This window comes from Arachis stenosperma, chromosome 6, assembly GCF_014773155.1.
Source record: "Arachis stenosperma cultivar V10309 chromosome 6, arast.V10309.gnm1.PFL2, whole genome shotgun sequence".
Classification (NCBI taxonomy): Eukaryota; Viridiplantae; Streptophyta; class Magnoliopsida; order Fabales; family Fabaceae; genus Arachis; species Arachis stenosperma.
Genome location: NC_080382.1, coordinates 141,222,353 through 141,244,189, shown reverse-complemented (window position 1 = coordinate 141,244,189; position 21,837 = coordinate 141,222,353). Strand labels below are relative to the sequence as shown.

General features: G+C 39.4%; 2 protein-coding genes across 2 annotated transcripts; one reads left to right on the top strand and one right to left on the bottom strand.

The window, feature by feature from the left end:
• The first annotated feature begins 1,109 nt into the window (after positions 1 to 1,109).
• On the top strand, positions 1,110 to 2,486 carry LOC130934857 (uncharacterized). Its single transcript, XM_057864382.1, has one exon. It carries the CDS (start codon positions 1,110 to 1,112, stop codon positions 2,484 to 2,486), a length of 1,377 nt encoding a protein of 458 aa, XP_057720365.1.
• A 7,363-nt stretch (positions 2,487 to 9,849) lies between these two features.
• Positions 9,850 to 12,189, bottom strand: LOC130934856 (uncharacterized). Its single transcript, XM_057864381.1, has 3 exons — positions 11,617 to 12,189; positions 10,333 to 11,514; positions 9,850 to 10,245 (listed from the first exon to the last, which is right to left on the bottom strand). Exons 1-3 carry the CDS (start codon positions 12,187 to 12,189, stop codon positions 9,850 to 9,852), a joined length of 2,151 nt encoding a protein of 716 aa, XP_057720364.1.
• Between the last annotated feature and the right edge of the window lie 9,648 nt (positions 12,190 to 21,837).

Here is a 21,837-nt window from a genome sequence, read left to right as displayed (position 1 = left end):
ATACGAGAGATCGACAACAATAACATAATTTCTTACTTTAATCGTATTAGCGTGATCATTTCTTTATCATATGTAAGTGGAGAAACTAAAACCCTTCAATATGATATTTTTCCTTTCATGGTTAATTATAGAATTTATATTTTCTACTTTCTCTAGAGAACTATTAACTAATTTTAGTTATACTGAAATAAATTGTATATAATAAAGAGCTACAAGACAGAATTTGCATTTTTCAATAATAATTTTATTTAGTAATTCATTAATTTATTCTAACAATATAAAAAAATTAATTAAAATATATCAATATATAATTTAAATCTAAAAATTGAAATCATATAATAATAAAAAATAGGTTTAATTACTCTGTTGGTCCCTATAGTTTAGCGAAATTTTCAATTAGGTTCCTACACTTTTTTTCATTTCAATTGGGTCCCTGTCCCCAATTTTTTTTTTCAATTAGGTCCCTACCGTGACCAAACAGTTAGATTTAACGGAATATTCCGTTCCTAAGTTAAAGATTCTTTAACTTTATGTGAAATCCCTAATGCTCTTTCACTCATATTTTTTCTGAAATACCATTTTACCCTCTCAGAGTTAGAAATTGTTCGGTCTCTTCTCCCAAACTTAGAGAAGAAAGTCGTTTGCATTCCTTGCTTCCCAACTCGCCCAGCTGCAGAGATCAACTCCACCGGAATATTGCGGGAGGGTTTGGCGTCTCCGGTATCACTGTCGTCGTCGTAGGCGTTGCTTCTTCCTCTAGGTAAGACAACGCTCAACGTTTCACTCATTGAAGGATTTTTGTTCTTTTCTCCTAGGAAAGTTTGTCATTCTGTTTATTAGAGCTTCCTTTTGTTTCTGAAAGTGTTTGAACAGGGATTTATGGCATTATTTTTTTTTGGTATGCAGTTATGGGTGATTTGGATTTCAGTATCGAAATTCATCATGGTGGCAAATTTGTTGACAGTGGACAACCATTAGAGTATTTAGGAGGAATGGTTGTGGATGATTTACATTTTGAGGTTGATGAATAGTCATTGCAAGAGATTGTCAGTCAGCTAAAGCAACTAGGGTATAAGGGTTTCGCTAGGGTCTGGTATAAGGAACCTGGGATGGATTTGAAGTCAGGTCTTAGAGAGTTGAAGTCCGATGGGAATGCGATGAGAATGGCTAGGTCACTGGTGTCAAATTCTTGCAAACATTGCGAGGTATATGTTGTCGATAGAGCCAGAGAAAGTAATAGGATTGAGATCACTTCAACTGATGCTGATTATGTGCCAGAGGAAGGTGAGGACAGTGCTGATGATGATGGGTTGCTAGAGGTTGAAGTGGATGCTGAGTCAGAGCCTTCTACTGAAGAAGAGGTATTTGATGATAGTGCTGATGATGGTGACCATGATGATCAGTTTGGGTTTGAGGTGGAGGATAATGATCCACCATCAAATGCATTTGGGGGATTTACTGGCCCACTAAATGATGAGAGAACTGCAGCAGCTGGAATAGCTGAAGGTGATGAAGGTTTAAGGGAGGGTGATGAGCAAGTTGGGGGCTTATCTGATGGATATGAGACTGATGACATAGATAGTTATGAGGGAGACTCTAATGATATGATAAAAAAGAGGAGGTTCCTTAAGTACAATAAGGCAGAGATGAACAGAGAGTATGAATTTCAGGTGGGGCTGGAATTTAAATCACTTAGTCAATTCAAAGAGGCTGTTAAGGAGCATGCCTTATTGAATGGTAGGGACATTAGGTTTCGAAAAAATGATAAGGTGAGGTGTAGAGTTGTTTGCAAAGGAAGAAAAGGAAAGTGCAAGTGGGTTTGTTTTGCGAGTAAGGTGGGGGGTTCTGACTGTTTCCGGATCAAGACGTTGAATGGAAAGCATACATGTGGAAGGAACTATAGCGGAAGACTTGCATCAAGTAGTTGGATATCAAAGAAGATTGCCAACAACATCAGTAGAGGGGAAGAGATGAAGCTTGCGACAGTTATTCAGACTATACAAGACAAATACATGGCCAATATCGGTGTTGGTAAGGCTTACTGGGCAAGGAGGAAGGCAAGAGAAGAGGTACATGGGCGGGCAATCCAACGGTATGCTAAACTAAGGGATTACTGTGCAGAGATACTTAGGGCAAATCCAGGATCTAGTCTGACCATATTGGTTGATAGGCCTTCTCTTACGCACCAGCCCCGATTTATGAGAATGTACATGTGCCTTGATGCAGTCAAGAAAGGCTTCTTGGCGGGGTGTAGACCTATTATTGGCGTGGATGGATGTCACTTGAAGGGCGACCATGGACAGCAGCTGCTAGTTGCTGTTGGCAGAGATCTAAATGACAATTACTTTCCCATTGCCGTAGCTGCAATAGAGGCAGAGACTATGGACAGTTGGGGGTGGTTCTTGGAGATGCTGTTAAATGACATTGGAGAATCAAGAAAATGGGTTTTTATGAGTGACCAACATAATATCAAGCCCAGCATATAACACTGCAACAATCAAAACACCTAATATCAAGCCCAGCATAATTAGCATCTTGTATTGCTTTTTCATACTATCTTTCATCTTAGCAAATTGCTGCTCCACTGAACTCAGCTCAGCACATAACCTTCCTATCCAGGCATCTACTTCTCCAACCTCTGCAATTAATCTCTCTAGATCCACACTTAATCTGTCTATCTTCCTTTCTTGTGCCTCCAATTCTCTAACCCTTCCAAGTACTTGCTGTGAATTGTTCACTGCATCTTCTCTAGGTATCTTTTTTTTTTTCCCATCAACCCACTCAAAAAACTTGCATCTCCTATTAGGGCAAGAAATGAATCTTTTGTTTGCATTTTTTGATGTACTTGAACTACGAAGAATCAGAGTGTCTCCACAAAAGCACCGAACCCTCCTTTCCTTTTGCTTCAACCATCTGCTCTTCTCATCTTCTTCATCATCAATCCACTCGAAGAACTTGCATTTTGGCATTCTCCCACAACCAACATACCTTCTTTCATGGCTTGCTACTGCTGAAGAAGACATCACAGCAACTGCCTCACCACAAAAACAAAGATGTCTCTTCTTGACGAGGGTTCTGGAACTACAGACTCCTGAAGATAACTGACTCTGATCTATGAGTATTGACATAGTAAGGGTAAGGGTTGCAAAGAGACGAGCAGAAGTTTGAGGAAGAGGCGAAAAGAAGAAAGATAGAACTCAGATCCCTATTGAGTCTCCCTCATTTGTAAGGGATAACTGAGGGTTATAATGGTCATATCACTCAATCTTAACGTTTTTTGTAACGTTTACCGTCAATAGGGACCTAATTGAAAAAAAAAAATTGGGGGCAGGGACCCAATTGAAAGGAAAAAAAGTGTAGGGACCTAATTGAAAATTTCGCTAAACTATAAGGACCAATAGAGTAATTAAACCTAAAAAATACTAATGTGAATAATGTATTAAATATAAATATCTTGTTTATATTTAATAATTTAAATATAAATTGAAATTATATCAAATGAGTATCTTATGCATAATCAGTGATTATATTTCTAAGGATTCTCATTTATTTTCTAAGTGGTATTTATGGATCTAACGTTATTATATATAGTCAATGAAGAATTTAAGGATTTACACTATATTGTAGAATATTCAGGAAGCCATAAAACTATTATTAGAAGTGTTGTACTATTGAAGGAGCTGAGGAAGCTTCATGCAAAAGAATGAATTTAGTTAAAGCAAAAGCATATATATGTAATAATATTATTCTTACAAGTCAATTGTGTTTTCCACTTTGATAAGAAAGGTCGTTTCCAACTTTTTATGCTTTAATAATTTGAGCCTAACTGCTTAATTCTAAGAGCATATATATGTGGCTCTAAATTATTTTCAACATGAAGAGATTCACATACAGATACTTTATTATACGTAACATTGGTTGTGGCCAGAAGTTATATATATCATAAGAAATTAAATTAATTTATATTCACTCTCTCTAACTTGCAATATTAGATTTGCGGATCTATACCTTGCATGATAAATATTTGGGCCCCGAAAATAGATGAAACATTTTTTATTGATGATATGATTGGTCATCTTGAGCCAGGCATGAGATGCCAAATTAAAGCAACTACGAGTGTTTATTAATTTTTGTTTAATTTATTTTTATATTTTTAAAATTAAATATTAATTTTTTTAAACTTTTTTATAGCAATTACTTGCACTTACACTACTAACTCAAACAAAATAAATAAATTAAAATTGTCAAACAATGATGTCATGACGAATTGACAATCTCTTTTAAATTATTACTAAGCTATTAAATAGAAATTAAATATGATGGAAATGATTTTATATCTTAAAAATAATAATAACACTTGTTGACATGAGTATATTTTGAAGTCTGATCATATAACATTAACATTTAATTTTTATATATTTATTTCAATGAGTATTATTTTAAAAATATAAGATAAAAAAGTACTACGTCTTAAGATAATAAATTAATAAGTCTCTTATCTTATAAATTCTATATTCTTCTTTATTTTTTTTAATGTGAGACTAATTCTTTTACTCTCACACTCACTTATTACTTAATAATCTTTTCATAAAAAAAAATAAATAACGAGAAATTAAAGAAAATTTGACATATGCAAAACCACCATGAGGTGGAAATTTTCAAAAAAGAGAAAAATAATTGGTTTGACAGCAATAGTTCAGGTGGAATTATAGAGAATAAGAGGGAGACAAGAAGAATTTAAGATCCTTAATTGGTTGATCATTTAAGTGTATGCATGAAAACGACTACACCAAGCATGCAGCTTGATTTGCAGCCAAAAGATTCATCAAGGGGAATAAAATAAATATATGAGGATGCTATATACAAGTGCCAGGTACTAGTTTTTAAAAAGGTTCTATATCAGAAACTTAGAGATGAAGAAAAGAGGAAAAAAAGCATAAAAAATAGAGAAGGAGTTTTGTTTACAACAATAACTTGTTAAACAAGAAATCAGTGAAAAAGCATTCTATTGAACGAGAGTGTGTAATGCTAGAAAGACTTTACTCTAATAATATATACTAACTGTCAAAGGTGTAAAACAGTTATGTAAGCTACCAAATTCTATTACATTAGTCATAACCAACTCTTGAACTATTCTTTATTTTCATTCTCAATTTTGGAGCTGACTTCTACCTTAATACCCCACTCAAGCTCAAATTAGGTTTAGGAATAATTCTGAACTTGAGTTGTAATTTAATCAAATGCTAAAGAATCAATTATACTTTTGATCTTTGTAATGTAATCAGATGCTATTAATTCATGCTTCTTGATCGTTTTAATTTGATTTGTACCTTGAGTTGCTTCACCCGATATTTAGTTGATTCTGCAAAATATTCCTCTATCTTACTCTAGATTTCATTCCTAAAGAAAATGCCTACTATTTTGTTCTTAAAATATGTGTCCATATAGATGTCGAGAACCATGATTGTAAATTATAATATCATCATGTAGCCACTGTTTGTAGTATTGAGATTCTTGAATATTGAGTTGATCTTAAAGACTCAAGAATTTTAGAGGAATTCGATCTTTGTAGAGATGATCTTTCAAATCTTGACCTCGAATGGATGCAATTATTTGTTGTTGCCGTGTTTTATGGTTTCATTCATCAAGTTTGTCAGCAATTGGATTGAAAGGGCGAGAGTTGAAGAATTGTGGTAAAAAAAATTCAAAATAATTACAACATTCTGATTTACTTACTCTTATATTTTTAGAATTGGCAGAATTCGTAAAATTGTCAAATTTTGTGTCTTTTATAAAATCATTCATGATTGAGATAACCATGAGTTTTTGATATCATATAGAGGTTCTATATCCGAACCTTATAGATAAAGAAAAAAAGAGAAAGAACCAGAAAAAAAAAGAGATAATCTTGTTTACAACGGTAACTTACTAAACAAGAAGTCAATGAAAGAGCATTCTAGTGAATGAATATTACTTCAAACCATCTCAATTACAATTCAATGAAAGTGTAACACCAAAAAGACTTTAATATATATTACCTGTCAAAAGTATAAAACAGTTATGCAAGCCATCAAAATCTGTTACACTTAGATAACTAACTCTAAACTATTTTTTAGAAGAGTGTTAGGAGCCAATAAATTTTATGATTTATAACTATCAATTAGTTATTATTAGTGTTTTTAATAGTATAAAATTATTCATTTCTTTTTTATAGTTAAGTGCTGGTCAAATTTTAATAAAAATACTGTTCCTAAACTGTTCGGTTGTCGGGTTCCGGACAGATCGGGTAAGCAGGTGTGGGAGTGAGGACGCCTTAGCTTTGGTCGTACTGTTTGCGGGTTGCCGAGTAGCCGAGCTCTTGTCTTGGAGAGATGATGAGGGGGGGTGCCACCTGCAAAGACACTCCGACACTCAAGTCAGCTAGTGTGCAGGTGGGAAAAGTTATGTGGAAAATGTGACGTACCTCGGGGGAAGAGCCAATCTTCCCCTTATATACATGTCAGTAGTGGGCCCCTTGTGAGGACAGGCCCATATTCCCAAGGACATTGTGCTGTAGCCACGTGTGGGTCGTACAGGACACGTGTCCGGGTTGTTTGAAGGGCGATGAGTCGGGTCGGGCGGAGCTCGGGCCAGGGTCGACCCGTCGGGTCTTTGGGCCGGGCCGCAACAGTGCCCCCACGCGCCAATGGTAGCCGTGGAAGCTATCAATGGCGTGTCGTCTTGTCTCTTACCTGGGGCCGTCTGGTCGGCCGTTCGTGATAAGGACGTGCCTTCTGCGTGCGTGTCCTTTGGTTGCGCCAGCAACCGTTTCGTCGCATCGTTCCCCGTGCCGAGCATTAAATGCTCATAATGGGTGAAAAACCCTTGCTGAAAAGACCATTTTGCCCCCAGTCGTTTCGCGCTTCCTGGGGTAGTTTTTAAACGGGGCAGTTTGAGCATTTTTCTCTTTCTTTTGTGCCTTCCTCTTCTCTGCCCTCTTCTTGCCCCCAAATCTCAACACTTCCTTGCAGTGCTGCTGTGTGCTTTTCCCTTCGCATCTTTCTTTAACAACTACTCCGTCGTTCTTCCATTAATTCAGGTAACTTTCGAATCCCACTCTCTTTTATGCATTATTTTTGCATGTTTGCTGTTTGGCTTTTTGATGTTACTGCGTAGCCTTTTAGTTGCGAGTAGATGTGTTAGGGGGGAAAGTACCATTCCAGGGTAGGCTTTTTCTTGTTCTTTTCGCCATTTAGTCTTGATTGGCCTTAGTCGGGGAGTCGTGGGGGGTAGTGTCTGTATTCGGCTTGAGCAACCGATCTCTTAGACTGACTGGATGGTCCCCCCATGTAGGTATGGCTCGCACGGTTTCCCAGGCATCCGTTAACCCCGCGGCGTACGATCCCTATGCTTGGGTCGTTTCCGACGTGAAGGATTCGCCTAACCAAATGGGCGAGGAGGAGCTCACCGAGTTCCGACAAGCCGGATACTTGTGTGGAGGGACTGACGAGGAGGCAAATTATGACGTTTTCGTCCCGGCTCCTCACGAACGATTGTACGAGATCAACTTCCAACCTCGCCAGGTCGCCGACTGGATTTGGTTCTACAAAGCCATGTTCACTCAAGTCGAAGTTCGTATTCCGTTTTCAGCCTTTCAAATGGCGCTTTTAAATCGAATTTCCGTGTCACCGTCGCAGTTGCATCCGAACAGTTGGGCCTCGATCCGCTGTTTCGAGATGGTCTGTGAATATCTCGAACTGCCGGTGTCCGTGGATGTTTACCTCTTCTTCTTCACCCTCACAAACCCTTCCAAGGAGGGGAAACACAAAAAAGGGTTCATGTCCTTCCGATCTGCCCAGGGTCGGAAGATTTTCGGTTTGTTTGAAGATTCTTACCATGGGTTTAAGGACAAATATTTTAAAGTCCGCCCTGTCAAAGGTCGTCATCCCTTTTGGTTGTCTTTGGAGGGGATACGGCTCATCCCGACTTATTGGAGTTTCGGGGCAGGGTCCAATACTTTTATTAAGGTAACCTATAGGGGTATGTCGGCAGTGGATAAGCAGATTGCCGAGGTGTTGATGGCAGTTTTTGGGAAGAACCAAGTAAATCCCCACCTCCTCATGGGTGACCGGGAGTCCGGTCGTAATTATATTTGTGAGAAGCTTTTTACTTTACCCCTTACCTTTTTTCCTTTTATTGATATTATGTGGCGATTAACCGACCTTCTTTGCTTTCCTGCAGTGGATATGTCTGCGTCGGTGACAGGTCTTCCCGACTTGTTTCAAACCTTTCTAGGCGACGGTGATGACGAGGAGGGTGACGAGCAACCCGCCCCTGAGGGGCCTGCTGCTCCTCCGGAGGACAAGGGTGCTCCCGAGCAGAAGGCCGCTACCGACGAGAATGGCACCTCGGCTCAGGGTGCTGCTGTTGAAGGCGGCAAAGCAGTCCTTGCCTCCCCTTTCCGCGAGGTGATTGGAACTGGGGGTTCCGTGCCTAATCCGGATGATGATGAAAAGGTGGAAGAGGTCCCCAAGTTGAAGAGAAAAAGGAAGGCCTCCACGGCGTCGTCTAGCCCCGAGGGTGTTCTTACTGTCATGAAAAGGAATTTTGACGCCGGAAATTTCATAGACTCGCAGCTGATCCCCGGTACTGAGGAGTATTTCCATGAATCATCCCTTGCCGGGCAGGCGAGGTGGATGTATCGCACTCTCCTTCGCGGCGCAGTCATAGCTCGGAAGGCCGAGTTCGAACTGTCCGGGATGGAGTCCCTCCGCAGGAGGTTGGATTCTGCCGGGAAGGCTAATAACGAGCTAAAAAGTGAAGTTGAGACCCTTCGGGAGCAATTGACTCAGTCTTCGGAAAAACTGGACGCCGCCGAGAAGAAAGCCACCGCTGCCGAGCAGAAAGCTACTGCCGCCGAACAGAAGGCCACAACTGCTGAGAAAAAACAGAAAGAGTCGGACGCGACGGTTGAACGTTTGGTCGAGCGCGAAATGGCTTTGGAGAAGCAGGTCGGCGCGGCGCAGAAGCGTGTGGCCGAGGTCGAGAAAGAGAAGCAGGCCGCGGAGGCCGAGCTGACAACATGGAAGGCGAAGTATAAAGACGTCGTCAGGCAGGGGAAGGGTGCGATTCTGGCGACCGAAGAGGCTCTTAAGGCTCAGGTCAAAGTCATTGCTCCCGAGTTCGACACATCGGCAATCGGCGTTCGCAAAGTCATTAAGGATGGCCAAGTTGTCGATGTTCCCAAGAAATGAATCCTTCGTTTTAAAGTTCTTGTTTAGCCGTCTTGTTTTGGCTTGTAAGTAATCTTGATTTTAGCCGTTTTGGCTTGTGAACAATTTGATCTTTGCCGTTTTTATTTTGGCTTGTGAACAATGACTTTTTTTTGGTCGCTTGCTCGTGTTATCGCGATAAGCCTTTTCTTATTCGTCTGATCGCGTTATCGTTTCTAACCGTTTTGGTTTATAGTTGTCGTTTATTCGTCGGATCGTGTTATTGTTCCTATTAACCGTTTTTGGTTTGTAGTCGTTTATACCGGGGGCCCGTGGCCTTTCGTGTAGTTATTGGTTACAACGGTAGTTGATGATCTCCCGGGGTGATCAGTCCCGGGTCGTACGTCGTCGTTAGTCATGACGAGATGGTTTATCTGAAAAGTGGAGATAAAATAGGGTGGAGAATTTGCACAAGTATATCTTATTCGGTAACCACATAAAGGACTTGAAAGCTACTATAAAGTTCAAATGACAAATTAACTATTTAGCTAGATTAGCCGGCATGTCGTTCCGTCCTCTAGGAGTAGAATCTTCTAAGGTTGTCCGCGTTCCATGTCCTCGGGACCTCCTTGCCATCAAGCTTTTCTAACTTAAAAGCTCATTTTCCCATCACCTTTTTGACTCTGTAGGGGCCTTCCCAGTTTGCCGCTAGCTTGCCCTCTCCGGGGGTCGGCAGGCCGATATCATTTCGCCTCAAGACGAGGTCGTTTGGCTCGAATTCCCTCTTGAGCACTTTGGTGTTGTAGCGCAGAGCCATTCTTTGTTTTAGCGCCGTTTCTGTCAAATGGGCCGTTGCCCGAGCTTCATCTATCAGGTCCTTTTCCACGGTTTCCTCCACTCCTTTCAAAAGCAACCGCGGACTCGGTTCACCGATCTCTACGGGTATTACTGCATCCACCCCGTACGTTAGTCGGAAAGGAGTTTTCTTGGTGGAGGACTGCTCGGTTGTTCGGTAAGACCAGAGGACCGATGCTAGCTCGTCGGCCCAAGCACCCTTTTTGTTGTCCAACCTCTTTTTTAGTCCTGAAAGGATAACCTTGTTGGCGGACTCCACTTGTCCGTTCGTCTGAGGGTGTTCTACCGAGGAGAACCTTTGCTTTATGCCCAGGCCGTTGAGGAATTCCGTGAACTTCCTGTCAGTAAATTGCGTGCCGTTGTCCGAGATGACGACTTCCGGTATCCCGAATCGAGTTATCACCTGCCTCCACATGAACTTCCTGCAATTAGACGAGGATATGCTGGCTAGCGGTTCGGCTTCTATCCATTTGGTGTAGTAGTCAATTGCAATAATGAGGTATTTGACTTGCCCCGGGCCGACTGGGAAAGGCCCTAAGAGGTCGACTCCCCATTGAGAGAATGGTCGAGAAGTCATCAGCAAGCTTAACTCGGAGGCCGGTGCCCTTGCAAAGTTGGCGTTCTGTTGGCACTTTACGCATTTTTTGACGAACTCTTTGGAGTCTGCCATCATCGACGGCCAATAGTATCCGGCTCGGATTAGTTTCCTCGCTAGGGCCTTGCCTCCGATGTGGTGCCCACAGCAGCCCTCATGGACTTCCCTTAGGACGTAGTCCGTCTGATCGGGGTGTAGGCACTTCAGTAGGGGTTGGTTGAGCCCTTTCCTGAACAATTGTCCTTGGATGACGGCGTATTTGGCCGCTTCCCTTCTCAATTTTGCCGCGTCCTTTTCATCACTGGGGAGTTTGCCGTGTTCTAGGAAGTCGGTGATGGGGTCTAGCCATGAAGAACCTAGGCTTGTCACGTGTAGTGTGATTGCTGGTTCTCTCGTCATGCCTTGGATGAGAGACCGGTTCCCTTCTCCCGGCTTTGTGCTAGCTAACTTTGATAGGAGGTCTGCCCGTGTGTTCCTCTCTCTAGGGACGTGGTGGACCGTGACCTCTTCGAACTTTTGGCTCAAGCTTCTGACCTTTTCCAAGTACTTCTGTAGCAAGGGGTCTTTGGCTTGGTAGCTGCCGTTTACTTGGGAGGTGACGACTTGGGAATCACTGCATATTTCTAGTTTTCTTGCGCCGACTTCTGCTGCTAGGGTTAAGCCTCCTATAAGGGCTTCATATTCTGCCTGATTGTTCGAGATGGGAAACTCGAATCTGACCGACTGTTCGTATACAACTCCAACCGGGCTTTCCAGGATGATCCCGGCACCTCCGAAGGTCTGGTTGGAGGCTCCGTCCACATGGAGCTTCCACCGTGTACTCACTTCTTCGCTTGGATCTCCCGTTACTTCTACTAGAAAATCTGCCATCGCCTGTGCCTTGATGGCTTGCCGGGGTTCGTACCGTATGTCATACTGGGAGAGTTCGATGGACCAAGTCATCATTCTTCCCGCCAGGTCGGGTTTTTGGAGTACTTGCCGGATTCCTTGGTCCGTTCTGACGACAACTTGGTGGCTTTGGAAGTATTGTTTTAACCTTCGTGAGGAAGTTAGAAGTGCTAAGGCTAGCTTTTCCAACTTGCTATACCTTAACTCTGCCCCTTGTAAGGCCCTGCTTATGAAATAGACTGGTTGTTGAGCTTTTCCGTCCTCCCGTACTAGAACTGCGGCCAGGGCTTCACTTGTTATGGCGAGGTACAGGTACAGTGGTTCTCCGTCCTTTGGCTTCCCGAGGACGGGCGGTGCCGCCAGGATTTCCTTGAAGTGCCGAAAGGCTTCTTCACATGCGGGCGTCCACTCGAACGCCATCCCTTTCTTCATGAGGTTGAAGAATGGCAGGGCCTTTGTTGCCGAAGCCCCGAGAAACCGGGATAATGAGGTCAACCGCCCTGCCAACCTCTGGACGTCCTTGATGCAACCTGGGCTCTTCATCTGAAGTATTGCCTGGCATTTCTCAGGGTTAGCTTCTACCCCTCTCTGAGTTATCATAAATCCCAAGAACTTACCGGCTTCCATGGCGAAGGCGCACTTGAGGGGATTCAGCCTCATACCGTGTTGTCGGAGGGACGCGAATACACTCGCCAGGTCGTTCAAGAGGTCGTCAGGTCGTGTTGTTTTTGCCAAGATGTCGTCCACGTAGACTTCAACTGTTTTCCCTATGAGGTCGTGGAATATCTTGTTCATCAGCCTTTGATAAGTTGCCCCCGCATTCTTCAAGCCAAACGGCATTACCTTGTAACAGAAAGTTCCTCCCGGCGTTATGAACGCCGTCTTGTCTTCGTCGGGACGGCGCATCGGTATCTGGTTGTAACCGGAGTAGGCGTCCATGAAACTTAGGTACCGATATCCCGCCGCGGCATCGACGAGTGCATCTATGTTGGGGAGGGGGAAGCAATCCTTGGGGCATGCTTTGTTAAGGTCAGAATAGTCCACGCACATTCTCCACTTGCCGTTGTGTTTTCTCACCAATACCACATTCGAGAGCCATGTCGTGTAGTCCACTTCCCGTATGAAGCCTGCTTCTAGGAGGCTGGCCGTCTGCCTGGCTACCTCCTCTGCTCTTTCTGCCGACATCTTTCTCCTCCGTTGGGCCACTGGGCGTGCTTCCGCCTTGACGGCTAGATGGTGTGAGATGATTTTTGGGTCTATGCCCGGCATGTCGGCTGGAGTCTAGGCGAACAAGTCCTTGTTGGCTCTTATCATTTCGATCAATGGCTCCTTCAACTCATGTGGGAGGTTCTTGTTAACGAATGTGAACTTTTCCACGTCATCACCGATTCTGAACTTCTCTAGATCCCCTTCCGGTTCTGGCCTTGGCTTGTCATCTACCCTGGCATCGAGGTCGGCTAGGAACACACCGGATGCTTCCTTGGATTTCTTTCTAAGGGAGAGGCTGGCGTTGTCACAAGCGACCGCCGTCTCGAGGTCCCCCCTTACGGTCTCTATGGATCCGTCATCGGTAACGAACTTGATGACTAGCAGCTTTGTGTTGATTATGGCTTCGAAATCATTGATTGTTTTTCTTCCCAAGATGATGTTGTAGGCAGTGGAATCTCGGAGGATTACGAACTCGGCCATTGCCGATCTTCGGCCTTGGGCTTGCCCCACCGAGATTGGTAGGGCAATTACTCCGTCCGGTTTGATGAAGTGGTCGCCCAACCCGATAACCCCGTGCTGGTGAGTCGTCAGGTCGGCATCCTTCAGCCCTAGTGCGTCGAACACGTTGCGGAACATGATATTTGAATCAGCTCCTGTGTCGACAAGGATCCGTTTGACGAGACCGGTTCCCACTCTGGCCGTAATGACCATGGGGGGTTTTCTGGGGCGTCGTTGAACCATTGGTCTTCCGGGCCGAAAGAGATGGGGGGAGGCTTCCTTGAGTTTCGCACCGACGGGGATGAGACCGCCAGAACCTTAGCGTCTTTCCTATGCGCTGACCGGGATCTCGGCGCAGCGTTTTTGGCCGTTACCACGTTTATCACAGTGAGGCCGTGGTCTTTGTCATCGGGTTCTTGTCGCCGTTTGGCCGACCGGGTTTTGCCTTCTTCATCTTGATCGCGATAACGTCTTCTCGGCTCCCTGATGAGGTGGGAGAACGCGGCAAGCTTTCCTTCCCTTATCACTTGTTCCAGTGCATCCTTCAGGTCAAAACAGTCCTGTGTTTGGTGGCCATAACCCTTATGATAATCGCAATAGAGGTTTTTATTTCCTCCCGTACGGTCCTTAAGTGGTCGGGGTTTCGGCAGGATTCCCTTCTCAGCTATTTGCTGATAGACTTCCACGATGGGGAGAGTGAGTGGAGTGTAGTTAGTGAACTTCCCGACCCGAGGGAACGGTCTAGGTGCCTTGTTCGGTGCTTCCTCTCTGACTTTCTCTTTTGCTCTCTCTCCGTCACCTGGTTGCCGAGCTTGGGTGTAACCGGACTGCCGTTTATTGGCGGCCACGACTCGGCTGACTTCCTCGTCGTTTATATACTCCTTGGCTACCGTCTGGATCTCATGCATCGTCCAAACCGGTTTCGTGGTAAGGTGTTTTCGGAAGTTCTCGTTGAGGAGGCCGTTTGTTAGGCAAAGACTGGCCACCGAGTCAGTTAAGCCGTCGATTTCCAAGCATTCGTCGTTGAACCGATCTAAGTACCTCCTCGTCGGTTCTCCTTGTCTCTGGGTTACCCCTAGAAGGTTGATGGGGTGCTTGGCCTTCGCGATCCGCGTTGTAAATTGGGCCAGGAATGCACGGCTGATGTTTGAGAAACTGTATATGGAACCTTGTGGGAGGCCGTTAAACCATCTGATCGCTGGCCCTGCTAGGGTTACCGGGAAAGCGCGGCATCTTACTTCGTCTCCAACTCCTTCCAGATTCATCCTGGCCTCAAAGGCCGTGAGGTGTTCTAGAGGGTCTTGAGTTCCGTCGTACCTCATGTCCGTTGGTTTGTCGAAGTGTTTCGGCAACCGGACCTCGAGGATAGATCGGTGGAACGGGGTGACGCCCATTATCACAGGTTGTCGTGTTCTTCCGTCTTCGCGACCTCTTGTCGCTCGACGGGTTGGTCCGCCGCGGGAGTAGATGATCGTGTCATTTCGTCTCCTCATTATGGGTGACTCCTCCCGCGAGCTCTCCGCTTCCGTCCGGGATGCGGATGTGCGCCGCGGGCGGCTTCGGTGAGAGTCTTCCTCCTCGCTCCCGGGAGACGGGGTATAGCTCGGATCGGTAGACCGTCCATCCCGCTCCCGGTCGGCAAGCTGCCGTTCTAGATTCTGAACTCTGTGGCGTAGCTCTTGCATTATTATGGCGCTATCGCCGCCCGTTCCTCCGAATGGTCGTGTCCTCGTGTGTCGATGGGGGGACCTCCGCCGCCCCCCTTGCGAGGCGACGGAGGCTGCCCCCTCCGCTCCGGCTGCCCGAGCTTGGTCGCCGGGACCCAGTACGACTTCCATTTAGACGAATCCCCACAGACGGCGCCAATGTTCGGTTGTCGGGTTCCGGACAGATCGGGTAAGCAGGTGTGGGAGTGAGGACGCCTTAGCTTTGGTCGTACTGTTTGCGGGTTGCCGAGTAGCCGAGCTCTTGTCTTGGAGAGATGATGAGGGGGGGTGCCACCTGCAAAGACACTCCGACGCTCAAGTCAGCTAGTGTGCAGGTGGGAAAAGTTATGTGGAAAATGTGACGTACCTCGGGGGAAGAGCCAATCTTCCCCTTATATACATGTCAGTAGTGGGCCCCTTGTGAGGACATGCCCATATTCCCAAGGACATTGTGCTGTAGCCACGTGTGGGTCGTACAGAACACGTGTCCGGGTTGTTTGAAGGGCGAGGAGTCAGGTCGGGCGGAGCTCGGGCCAGGGTCGACCCGTCGGGTCTTTGGGCCGGGCCGCAACATAAACTTTCTCTCATTCTCAATTTTGGGAGCTGATATATGGCTTAATAGTTTTATTGTTAACATAAATAAATCCCTAATCTCTTCGATGTTTGATAGTGCTATAATTTATTACCTTTTATATGGATGGTTTTGATTTATAAAAGTAATTTGTTATTCTAATTGACCTATTTTTTTTTATAATATCGTATTCGCAATAATACAAATTTAAATAATATCACGTATTAAAATTTAAATATTTAATTAAATAACAACCCCAACCAATTTCATCTTATTTGGTTTAAATTTCTTCATTCACTCCTTGAGGTTTTCGCCTTTGTAAATAATTCTAGCTTATATTCAATTTTTTTTCCCGTAGTTGAGGTAATATGATTTCATTTAGTTTTCTTTAATTTTTGGGAAAAGGTTCTACTTTAATGATTTTTACTAAAAATTGAGCGCAACAATCTTATTATCTAAAATAATGAAGATTTATGCCGAGTTAGGGTTGACTTAGTTACTTGATGAGCTTTTTCTATTATTATTATTATTATTATTCAAATTAATTGTTTAAAATAGATAAATAATTGCACAACTTAATTAAAGCTGAAGTTGTACTTGAAGTGCTATATAGCTTCCTTATATCTATATATAATGGGAGAAGCATATATGTCCAAGAATACCATTATATTTTGGGTACAAAGAGGAATATATATGATAATTTATATTAGTGAAACTTTACCTCAGAAATCCACCCAAATGTACTTAACTCTATCTATATCTATTTCTCTTTCATTTTCTTCATTTGCAACGACATAATAAGATTCCAACACCAAATAAATCTAATCTCTCAGAAATTATAATAAATAGATTACTTTGTACGCTAACTCATTGTTAAAACAAAATATAAATATATTACTCAACTATTATATATTAGTGCTCTATCCACTTTTAATTGATGCCGCCGAATATATATATACACGCAGTTATAAATATCTATACATTATTATAAATAATTATTAGTACTATAGATGGTGATTCAATGAGGTCATGAACCATTTCTTATGCTCCAAATTGAATTTCAGGCATTCTATAAATCACTATCCTTTTTAATTTGTTCATAATTGAGAGAATGAATAGAAAGAACAATGACGATAGAGCCACTAATTAAAAACAATAGCTTTTGTCAAATTATAAAATCAATTCAACGTGAAATTTTCAAAAGTATTATCATCATAATTTATTTACGGTTACAATATGGTTTTAGTTGTTATAAATGTATAAATCATTTTAATTTTAGCCGCTCTAGCTAAATTTTTTATTTCGTTTTTGGGTCATCTTTTTCTTATTAATTATTAGGTTTTAATTCTTATCATTAGTTATATTTAATCTTGAATAATAATAAAGATAAAAGGAAAATTCATATAAATATTATTTTATATATATATATGGGCTAAAAATAAAAAATAAATAATTTATAGAAAAAATATTCATAGTTAATTATAGGAACTAATAACCCATATTAAATTATATATTTAGGTGTTTAGACGTTGAAAATTTGATTTGCACTATATTTCTTAGCTTTGAGCTTGGTATAGTTGTGGAATAATGTTTAATTTCTTTTTCTTTCGGATATATATAAATATATAATAACTATATATACGAGGCTTTTTGTTCCTTGTTAGTTATTATTAATAAATAATAAATGGGTTAGTGGCTGATGCATGATTAAGAGCATAATCTTAAGAAAGAAAAAAAAAAGCTAGTAGAAGAATATAGATATAATTGAGATCCTTTATCCAATTTGGCTTAGGATTAAACATATATAATAATTAATTAATTGGTCGAGTACAAATCAAAATTAGATATAAAGAATCTTAATTATAGTTTACTAGTGATGATCTAGTAGCTAGGACTATAAAAGATTAAAAGCAACCCTATGAGAAATTAGAAGAATCAATGTTAGTTAGAGAGAATTTCAACTCTTTTAGCTAGGGGAATTAATGGGTACAGAATATAATATATTTTGACGTAACAAAGCTGGGGGAAAATAAAATAAATAAATAAATAAATAAATAATGAAGAATCAAGAAATTAAAATGATGCCTATTAAAGGCAAAAGGTTTTCCTATTTTGATCCGAAACTCTTAATTTCCAACTCTATCTTCGCCAAATGAAGGAAACTAATTAAACGATGAAAAGGAAGACAAAATATAGAATCAATTGCGTCACAATTGAGATAAAGAATAATTAGCTAGCTTTGCAATCCTATTATGAAAAGAAAAAAAAGATAAAAACTCAGGTGAAGTCGACTTTAATTTACGTGAAGTTAATATCTGAGAGCCGTTAGATGAAAATTGAGTCAAATTAGTCAAATCATCTAACGGCTTTTAGATATCAACTTCACGTAAAATCGACTGCATCTGAATTCCACAAAAAAAACACCCATATATATATATATATATATATATAGACTATAGAGCTTGCATGAACATATGTATAGATTAATTTTTTGTATATATATGTTAAATGAAAAAGGACTAGGTGCCAATATGCTGAAAAGACACAATTCAATTGAAATCATGCATGATGAATTTAAGAAAGATTATATTCCATAGAGATAAGGAAATGAAATTGAAGGAGTCTAAGGGAGATAGATCAAGTAGTTAATTAAGGAACCACACCAAAGATCCAATTGCTACCATCACTATATATAAGATTTTAATGATCTGTTAGTTTGGTATGAGAATATTATATATAAAGTGGGGTTTTTTTTTTGTGATGAAAATAATATTATATATATGTATCCAGATTCACATGAATCCTATATATTTTTACATGACACTATATTATTCAATTCATTGAAAATATTTTATAACTAAGAATATATAAACACATGGAGTTCATATATATATTAGTATCATTAGATTGTTATTATTTTTTATATTTTATTTACAAAATTATAAATAAAAACTAAAATAAAACAAACTAATAAATATGCCTTTATAATTAGTTTGTTGATGTCACTAATATATTGTCATATATAGTAGTTACTTTGATGAGACATGAAGCATTTTTGGCTTTGAGCAAGATTGAGATTGAAGCAAGTACCTGCTAGCCAAAAAAAAGGAGCATCTAACATGACATTATGTCATTATATAATAAGGTTAAAGTGGTGGTCACTCTTAGGAATAATTGAAACATCATTTTCAAGTTCATCCTAACTTTGGATTCAATATGGAATTTGATATTGCTGCAGGAATCATATAATTAAACCAATTCTGATGAAATATTTGTTAGCCGTATTTGATTGATATATGAGAGTTCCAGAGAAAATCTTCTAAGAGTAAAAATAACAAAACCACGTCAAATAATCAATAATTATCATTAAATCATTTGTAACAAAAAATTCATTATTTTGCCCACTATAGATAATCAAATTATTTAGAGATTTTTCCCTAGAATTAAGATTATTCATGAGGAATAACTCATTTATAAATAATTTAGTTTATGTTTAGAAAAGAGACTGTAATTAAAAGATAAAGACCGAAAAATAGAGATTGAGAGATAAAAATTAAATTAAGTCTAAGTATTATATTTATTATAAAATGTACAAAAACTAAATTATATCTTAGTATCTTAATTATTTGATTTAAAATAAATATAGAAACTGAAATAAATAAAATTATTTAAATATTTTATTAATTAAAAAAAAGAACTATATCATTATTATCATTATTAAAGTTGATAGGTGTAAATCGTTAAATGATTCAATATATTTAATTAAATTATTATCTAATAAATCTCAGTTATCAATTTTATATGAAGTTAACTGCACTTGAATTTTCACATTTTTTTAATTGTATATTTTTTAAAAAGTACTGTTACACATACAAGTCTTTTTGGCTTACAAGTCATACAAGTCACTTATATAATGCGCGCGTGAAATCATGTTGTTCCTCTTTCTATCCCGCGTTCCTCCTCCTCCTCCTCCTCTTATTTCTTCTTCTCCTTCTTCTTTGCGTTTCTCCTCCTTTTTCTTCGCGTGTTTCATCTTCATCGTCATTTTTTTATTACTGTTGTTGTTGCTGCATTTTTTTCCCTCATCCTCTTTCTATTGATTTTGCAACATTATGTATTTTTTTCTTCTTTGTTGATTTTTTTCTCCCAATAAGAATTATGAGAATATGAAATAAGAAGATGAAGAAGAAGAAGCAGCAGAAGATGAGGAAGATGAAGAGTTTTGAATTATGCAGAACTTATCATCACATATACACCGAAAATTCTTAAACAATACATTCGAATATCTTTGTGTTACACCCAAATTTGCTGCAAATACAGAAAAATATTTCCTCTAATGCTGTATTTTTTTCTTCTTTTTTTCTTCTTTTTTTCTTTCTTTTAGTTGAATGAATGTAAGTTCATCCTCTTCCAAATAATTATACAGCATTATGTGTTTCTTCTTTTTCTTTATTTGATTTGTTTTGTTTTTGTTCTTGTTAAAAGAGTAAAACAAGAAGAAACTTGAGAAAATAAAATAAAAAAAAGATGAATAAGAAAAAAAAAGATGACGATGATGATGAAAAAGAAGAAAAAGCAGCAGATGAGGAGGAGGAAGAAGAAGAAAAGTTTTGAATAAAGCAGAACTTATCAGCACATATACACCAAAAATTCTTAAACCATACACTCAAATATTTTCGTCTTACATCCAAATATCTTCATGTTGCACCCAAATTTGCTACAGATACAGAAAAATATTTTCTTTAATACAAAACTTTTACATTACATTCAATTCAAATCATCAACAATAAAACATTATTCACCTATAGAATCATAAACTACTAACAAAAAAATCAACTAGAATCGAACCACACCCCAGCCACTTGATTAGATTAAAAACAATAATTAATTTTGTTCTGATTCAATTGATAACCTGAACTTGAATTATTCATTATTTTCAACAACAAGATAAATGATGATGGAGGAGAAGGAGGAGAAGAAAGAAGAAGAAGAAATTCCAATTAAAAAAGAAGTATAAAGAAGAGATAGAGAAGGAGGTGATGTTGGTAACGATGATAATGAAAAAAAAAATAACTAAAAAGAAGAATGTAGAATAACAGTACAAAACGTACGTGCGGAAATATAAATAACTTGTATCAAAAAATGACATGTATGTAGAGAATAATTATTTTTTAAAAGAAATATTATTAAAATTTTAGTTTTCAATTTTAAAAATTTTAATTCCATATATCTTATTTTTTTAAATACTGAAAGCACTAGAATTTTATATTTTCAGATTAAAATTTTAGTTTAAATACAATACTCGGTCAAAGTTTAATTTCAATCTCTTAAAAATTTTATTCTTGAGCGATTTAAAACTTGTAAATTGTAATATACCCCCTTTATTTACGCTGAAGACGATCATCATCATAACTCCTCAACTGAATTACTATAAAACTTTACCCAAAATTAAAAAAACAGACACAAACACATGTATCATTTATGAACGATGTTGTGAACCCTAATTTGGCAATGGATAACTATAGTTTGAACTTTGAACAGTAATTGAGATCAAATGCAATGCAGCACCCAAATGATGAGAAAACAAGTGGAAAACGAAAACCCCGCAAATAGCTTTGTTTCCACTTTGCCCACATTGTTTATTCTATTTTATCCTTATTCGATGGTTGTGGTTACTTTCATTATACAAAATATCAAATCGTGCTTTCATTGTGCGCATTCACTATGCCATTGGATAGGGACCCAAACAACCCAGGTGGCTCTCCTGAAATCAAATTATTTTTCTTTATTTTACTAAAATTCAAAAAAATATTACATCATCCCACAAAAAACATTCCTTTATATGTGCATGATTGTTCTTGTTATTAATAGTGGACTAGATTGGAAAATATTTCCATGACCTCACACTTGAATTGTAAATTATTTTCTAAGAAAGAATGGTTACAGTGAATTGATTTTATAATTTATTTGATGGAAACTCCATTTTAAAATTTAAAATGTATAAATTTTACGTGTCTAACTCCCAATGATATCACAATGAATCAATAATACCTCCACCCAATGAATTTGGTATTGTACTGTTGTTGCTTTTCAAAAGTTGGTTTTTCTTTTCTTTGTGATGATTATATATATTAATTAAAAGTACTCCTAACCTTTAATATCCAAAATCACAAATAATATAGGGGTATATATCAACTTTTTAATTTATCAAACAGTTACTAATATTTTTTAAAAGAAAAAACAATGTTCTGTGGTGGTGGAGGCGGCTGTTCGCCAAAAATTGATGCAGGCAATGCTAATTGGTACTCAAATCTCTTTTATAAC

Bases quoted from the DNA above. Each gene is read 5' to 3' on its own strand.
- LOC130934857 (XM_057864382.1), top strand. From the start codon at position 1,110: ATGGATTTGAAGTCAGGTCTTAGAGAGTTGAAGTCCGATGGGAATGCG.
- LOC130934856 (XM_057864381.1), bottom strand. From the start codon at position 12,189: ATGAGGCTGAATCCCCTCAAGTGCGCCTTCGCCATGGAAGCCGGTAAG. The intron at 11,515-11,616 runs GTACTCCAAAAA...ATCAAGGCACAG, and splicing joins CGGACCAAGGAATCCGGCAA to GCGATGGCAGATTTTCTAGT. The intron at 10,246-10,332 runs GTAGAACACCCT...GACAACAAAAAG, and splicing joins TAAAGCAAAGGTTCTCCTCG to GGTGCTTGGGCCGACGAGCT.